General features: G+C 43.6%; 1 protein-coding gene across 2 annotated transcripts in view; it reads right to left on the bottom strand.

The window, feature by feature from the left end:
- Window positions 1–6267, bottom strand: part of fer (fer (fps/fes related) tyrosine kinase) — a 14445-nt gene extending 8178 nt beyond the window's left edge. For both annotated transcript variants that reach the window (XM_079289178.1, XM_079289177.1), the window contains exons 1-7: window positions 5991–6267; window positions 5010–5202; window positions 3561–3692; window positions 3058–3231; window positions 1140–1239; window positions 546–729; window positions 39–176 (exon numbers count right to left, since the gene is read on the bottom strand). In XM_079289178.1, the coding sequence (XP_079145304.1) occupies window positions 39–176; window positions 546–729; window positions 1140–1239; window positions 3058–3231; window positions 3561–3692; window positions 5010–5078 (797 nt within the window). In that variant the 5' untranslated portion in view covers window positions 5079–5202; window positions 5991–6267. The remainder of the gene's footprint in view (window positions 1–38; window positions 177–545; window positions 730–1139; window positions 1240–3057; window positions 3232–3560; window positions 3693–5009; window positions 5203–5990) is intronic.
- Between the last annotated feature and the right edge of the window lie 1257 nt (window positions 6268–7524).

The raw sequence follows: 7524 nt of genomic DNA on the forward strand, positions 1-7524 counted from the left end.
GTCACCGAGGTAACCACCGATGTGTATTGCGGTCTCACCGGTAGGCGTCGATGAAGTGTTGGTACTCGGCCAGCGGGTCGATCTGCTCGACGGCCGCCGAGATCTCCTGGTGAACTTTGACGATCTCCTCCGTCAGCAGGCTGCTGATCTCACAGTACTCCTCCAGGATACTTTTACTGCAGTAAATACACACAAATACACAAGTATCACACCACTCGTCTCCTTTAAATCACTTCTCATTGACTGGCTCTATGTGATGTCATCGCTTCTCCTTTTATTCTGTTTATATTTGACGAAATATTTTTATTTTATTACATTCGTATCACTGTCTCACTGAGCTTCTGTTGTTGTTTTTATTGTCTTGCTTTTGCTGCTTTGTCTGTCAAAGCACTTTGTGAACTAAAATGTTATGATTATTCATTTATTTTATTTTATTTGTTGATTTTGCTTTCTTGTAAACTGTGTTGTTAAAGACAAATAAAGTTATTATTATCACGGGCTGCTCGCTTCCTGTGTCGGCGTCATCAGGAGGTCATGTGACTCACAGAGCGAGTGTCATGTCCTCCTGCATCCTCTGCAGAGCGTCCAGCAGAGCCGGAGCGGCGTGTCGTCGGTGTTCGTCCTGCTGCGTTCGAGCGCCGCAGACCGCCAACACGTACTGGTTGTGGAGGTTGTGGAGCTTCATCGTCGCTTTGTCGTAGCGCTCCCGAGCTCGCTCCGCTTCCCGGCCTGTGATTGGACGAGAGAGGGGGTCAGCGATTACAATACTTTAAAGAACAATTAACTCTCTGAACACTAAAGCAGTTTTGGGGCGTGTTTTTGTCTCCTGTCACAGTTTCTCTCTATCAATCATGACTTCGTGAATATATGCTGCTGTAATAAACGGTGTAGTTTTGGTGGTTTTTTAAAGAAAACATGCTTTTCAATACTGCTGCCAGGTTTTGGGGTCCAGAGTGTTAAATATATTCAGAAACAAAGAAATCAACAAGCTTTTAAAAAACACATTTTTAGAACATTTTAGAATGAACAAGTATATTCCAGCACTCATAAGAAACAAATCACAAATATTTAAAAAGTCCCGAGAAAATTCCAGCGAACTTTGATAAACTTGATTTACTGAAAGAGTAAAGACGAGGAACCTTTCATCAGCGCCTCTCTGTATTTATCTTTAGCGTTGTTAGCGTCGCGGCTCAGCTGACGATACGTCGCCTTCAGCTTGTCCAGGTCAGTCCTGGTTACCTAGCAACAACAAACCATCATCAATGACGGGGTCTCCACCGTCAGTCTTCAACTACATTCACCATCAACACTCACACTTCATTCACCATCAACACTCACACTTCAACTACATTCACCATCAACACTCACACTTCATTCACCATCAACACTCACACTTCAACTTCATTCACCATCAACACTCACACTTCATTCACCATCAACACTCACACTTCAACTTCATTCACCATCAACACTCACACTTCATTCACCATCAACACTCACACTTCATTCACCATCAACACTCACACTTCAACTTCATTCACCATCAACACTCACACTTCATTCACCATCAACTCACACTTCAACTTCATTCACCATCAACACTCGCACTTCATTCACCATCAACACTCGCACTTCATTCACCATCAACACTCGCACTTCATTCACCATCAACACTCTCACTTCATTCACCATCAACACTCGCACTTCATTCACCATCAACACTCGCACTTCATTCACCATCAACACTCGCACTTCATTCACCATCAACACTCGCACTTCATTCACCATCAACACTCACACTTCATTCACCATCAACACTCACACTTCATTCACCATCAACACTCACACTTCAACTTCATTCACCATCAACACTCACACTTCAACTTCATTCACCATCAACACTCTCACTTCATTCACCACATGCACTCACACTTCAACTTCATTCACCATCAACACTCACACTTCAACTTCATTCACCATCAACACTCACACTTCAACTTCATTCACCATCAACACTCACACTTCAACTTCATTCACCATCAACACTCGCACTTCATTCACCATCAACACTCACACTTCATTCACCATCAACACTCGCACTTCATTCACCATCAACACTCGCACTTCATTCACCATCAACACTCGCACTTCATTCACCATCAACACTCGCACTTCATTCACCATCAACACTCGCACTTCATTCACCATCAACACTCGCACTTCATTCACCATCAACACTCGCACTTCATTCACCATCAACACTCGCACTTCATTCACCATCAACACTTGCACTTCATTCACCATCAACACTCACACTTCATTCACCATCAACACTCGCACTTCAACTTCATTCACCATCAACACTCACTTCAAATTCATTCACCATCAACACTCACACTTCAACTTCATTCACCATCAACACGCACACTTCAACTTCATTCACCATCAACACACACTTCAAATTCATTCACCATCAACACTCACACTTCAACTTCATTCACCATCAACACTCACACTTCAAATTCATTCACCATCAACACTCACACTTCAACTTCATTCACCATCAACACGCACACTTCAACTTCATTCACCATCAACACTCACACTTCAACTTCATTCACCATCAACACTCACACTTCAACTTCATTCACCATCAACACTCACACTTCAACTTCATTCACCATCAACACTCACACTTCAACTTCATTCACCATCAACACTCGCACTTCATTCACCATCAACACTCACACTTCATTCACCATCAACACTCGCACTTCATTCACCATCAACACTCGCACTTCATTCACCATCAACACTTGCACTTCATTCACCATCAACACTCACACTTCATTCACCATCAACACTCGCACTTCAACTTCATTCACCATCAACACTCACACTTCAACTTCATTCACCATCAACACTCACACTTCAACTTCATTCACCATCAACACTCACACTTCAACTTCATTCACCATCAACACTCACACTTCAACTTCATTCACCATCAACACTCACACTTCAACTTCATTCACCACATGCACTCACAACACTCACCTTGTGGTTGTGGCTCTCCAGCTGCTGATGAAGACTCTGGTAGCTCTTCTTCACCTGCTGCTTGTCTCGGATCAAAGTGGCCAAACGGTGCAGAGGACCAGAGTTCAGGTCATCAGCGTGACCCCTCATGACCCGACCCAAGGCCTCCGTCTGACGGATCACCTGAGACCAGGACTGAGAGAGAGAAAGAGACTGAGACCAGGACTCTGAGAGAGAGAGAGAGACCAGGACTCTGAGAGAGCGAGAGAGAGAGAGACCAGGACTCTGAGAGAGAGAGAGAGAGAGAGAGAGAGAGACCAGGACTCAGAGAGAGAGAGAGAGAGAGACTGAGAGACCAGGACTCTGAGAGAGAGAGAGAGAGAGAGAGAGAGAGAGACCAGGACTCTGAGAGAGAGAGAGAGAGAGAGAGAGACCAGGACTCTGAGAGAGAGAGAGACCAGGACTCTGAGAGAGAGAGAGACCAGGACTGACAGAGAGACTTGTGGACAGGTGAGTCCTCTCACCTTGCTCACAGTGCTGACATAATCAGCAGCTTCCTGTTTTTCTGTTTGCTGAGTCATGCTGAGCAGCAGAGCGGCGTATTCTTTATCGCTCTTCACTCGTAGAGTCATGAACCGCTTCACCGTCTCCAGCAGCTAGAGGGCGACATACAAGTACACGTTCAAATACTTTGTCCTCGTACTTTGGTACATACTGCAGCCACCCTTACAGGTACATGTAACTAAGGTCATTGTTATCACAGAGTACCTGAGCAGGTAGAGAACAGAGTATCTGAACAGGTAGAGAACAGAGTACCTGAACAGGTAGAGAACAGAGTACCTGAACAGGTAGAGAACAGAGTACCTGAACAGGTAGAGAACAGAGTACCTGAACAGGTAGTGAACAGAGTACCTGAACAGGTAGAGAACAGAGTACCTGAACAGGTAGAGAACAGAGTACCTGAGCAGGTAGTGAACAGAGTACCTGAACAGGTAGAGAACAGAGTACCTGAACAGGTAGTGAACAGAGTACCTGAACAGGTAGAGAACAGAGTACCTGAGCAGGTAGAGAACAGAGTACCTGAACAGGTAGAGAACAGAGTACCTGAACAGGTAGTGAACAGAGTACCTGAACAGGTAGAGAACAGAGTACCTGAACAGGTAGAGAACAGAGTACCTGAGCAGGTAGTGAACAGAGTACCTGAACAGGTAGAGAACAGAGTACCTGAACAGGTAGAGAACAGAGTACCTGAACAGGTAGTGAACAGAGTACCTGAGCAGGTAGTGAACAGAGTACCTGAACAGGTAGAGAACAGAGTACCTGAACAGGTAGAGAACAGAGTACCTGAACAGGTAGAGAACAGAGTATCTGAACAGGTAGTGAACAGAGTACCTGAACAGGTAGTGAACAGAGTACCTGAACAGGTAGAGAACAGAGTACCTGAACAGGTAGAGAACAGAGTACCTGAACAGGTAGTGAACAGAGTACCTGAACAGGTAGTGAACAGAGTACCTGAACAGGTAGAGAACAGAGTACCTGAACAGGTAGAGAACAGAGTACCTGAACAGGTAGAGAACAGAGTACCTGAACAGGTAGTGAACAGAGTACCTGAACAGGTAGAGAACAGAGTACCTGAACAGGTAGAGAACAGAGTACCTGAACAGGTAGAGAACAGAGTACCTGAACAGGTAGAGAACAGAGTACCTGAACAGGTAGAGAACAGAGTACCTGAACAGGTAGAGAACAGAGTACCTGAACAGGTAGAGAACAGAGTACCTGAACAGGTAGAGAACAGAGTACCTGAACAGGTTTGGTAAACTTTCCCTTCTGGTTTCTGGTTTTTCTCTCAAAGACCAAAGGAAGTGATTTACAGATGCAGATTTCTCTCAGTAACTGAGATGGTATCTGGTCTTAAAGAGTCCATGTGGTCCACTTCTCTCCTCTTCACAGCCAATAAAAACCAAACCGTGTACCTTTAACTCCCAGTCCTGCAGCTTCAATAATCCCTCATGGGAATTCCTCAGATCCCTACCGAACCCCATCCTGGATCTCTCTCTCTCTCTCTCACACACACACACACACACACACACACACACACACACACACACACACACACACACACACACTCTAACGGCGAGGGCGAGCGGGGAATGATCGCATGGTTGTCTGTAGAGAGAAGTAATCATAAAGATTATTAGAGCAAAAGACAGACGAGTAGATATGGTTAATATATCCGTAGATGTAGCTGATAATACTTTAGTTTCATTAAAGAAACATTGTGTATTTTATTTACTTGTAATACAGGTTCATATTTAGTGTACTTTTACCACAGTAAAGGCTCAGAATACTGCTTGAACATCCTTTTTAAAACATATTTCACAAATTGTTCTCCCCAAATATCTCAAAAACTTTTAAACTGATTTCTTAAACCCTTTAAATCCAAAATAAAAGAATGAAGTATAAAATTAAACTTCATTCTTACACAAAATCACTTCTTATATTATTTGAAACCTTCAAATATCCTGCATGTTTATTTGTTTCTACATTAAAAGGAGAAAGTCTGTCACCATGAAAGTCTCCAAACTCCTGTGACTATCAAAACAACCTTCATCTTTAATTCAGAAACTCTTTATAAACTTATCTGAACTTCTCACACTTCCTCCCCGACTGCTCTCAAACCTTCTTTAACCCGAAATGACACCAAAAGCTCGTCAACGTCTCCAAATCTATAAAAATTCGATCAGCTCTGGTGTAAAAGTGAAGCTAGGCTAACACTAGCCGCTAGCTTCTCATAGAAACGAATGGGAAATGAAGCTAGCATGCTAACAAGGATCGGCGGCAGCTCTGAAGTTGTCTGTGAGGAACACTGAAGCTAAAACACACTAACGGCTGTTTAACTTTTATTAAAAACAAGTAAACAAACTGATAACAAACAAGTAAACAAACGGACACACTTCTGCACGTTTTGTGAGCTCGTTCCTCCGGTAAATAAAGAGAAAGACGGAGGAGGAGCGGTGGGAAGAGTCGGGAAGGAGCTTCTATGTTTTTCTTCTTCTTCTTCTTCTTCTCCTTCTTCTTCTTCTTCTTCTACGCTTTCAGTCCCAGTAAACTCCCCGTGAGGCGGACTCTCTGTCTGGGTCACCGCGGGCCTCGTCCGTCCTCCTCCGGGCTCATTCCCTCCTCTTCTTCGTGTTTTTCTCCGCTGTTTTCCCCGGTTATTCCTCCCGGTCGTCCCGGTTATACAGCTAAAAGCTAAAGGTGGCTAACAGGGAGGGGCTTCCGGCGGAAACGGAAACGGAAAATGGGAAAAAGGGGGTGCAGGAGGAGGAATTCATTTTATTAAACAACATATTAACATTAAACATTAAAAGACCATTAAAGTGCATTATTACCCATGAGTGTTTCTTATGTATTTCATTATACAATTTTATTAAACAACAACATATTTAACATTTAGAGACCATTAAAGAATATTAAAGGGTAAGTGCATTATTTATCGAAGTAGTGATGTTTTAGCATCAAAATGATAATTTCCCCATGTGACCTGACGTAGGTTTCTCAGTCAAAGCTTCACGTGTTAAAGCTGCATTCTCTCTAGTGTCCACCAGGGGGCGACTCCTCTGGTTGTATAGAAGTCTATAGAAAATGACTCTACTTCTCTCTTGATTTATTCCCTCAGTAAACATTGTAAACATGAGTTTATGTCTCAATCTCTAGTTTCAAGTCTTCTTCAATACAGCATGATGTTCATTTAGTACATTATGGTCCATTTAGAGTCACACAGACCATAAAGCAGGGGATGCTTTAGGGCGGGGCTACACGCTGATTGACAGGTTGACAGATTGACCAGAGACGTACACCGCGTCGCGAATGAAATGCTGAACTTGAGGCTTCAAATCATCAACAAACCAACGAAAAATATTCTTTCGCTCTTCTCAGCCTATAGGAGCAGAGAGTGGGCGGGGCTTGATGCCAGACGAATGGAACCAGAGTTTCTGTCTAACCGGTTCATGACACACTTCTCACCAAACTCTTCAAACACAACAGCTCCTGAGAGAGACAAGGAATACAATACTGTCATAAAACAACCTGAAATAAAGTAAGAGAACAAAACAATGAGATAAAAATAACAATAACAAAGTTACACAACACAAAGAGAGAGAAGTGGAGCTCCATAGAGAGAGAGAGAGAGAGAGAGAGAGAGAGAGAGAGAGAGAGAGAGAGAGAGAGCGAGAGAGAGCGAGAGAGAGAGAGAGAGGGAGAGAGAGAGAGAGAGAGAGAGAGAGAGAGAGAGAGAGAGAGAGAGAGAGAGACAGAGGGAGGGAGAGGGAGAGGGAGAGGGAGGGTCAACAGGTAGAACAGGTTCAGGGCGAGGCGGTCGAGTGAGCTTCACTTACAGTAAAGAGGAGAGAGAGAGAGAATCCGATTTATCTTCTGTTTGTTTCTGTAGTTCATAACCTCAGTAGAAGAGAAGAAGAAGAAGAAACA

Source organism: Melanostigma gelatinosum, assembly GCF_949748355.1.
Source record: "Melanostigma gelatinosum genome assembly, chromosome: 18".
NCBI classification, from domain to species: domain Eukaryota; kingdom Metazoa; phylum Chordata; class Actinopteri; order Perciformes; family Zoarcidae; genus Melanostigma; species Melanostigma gelatinosum.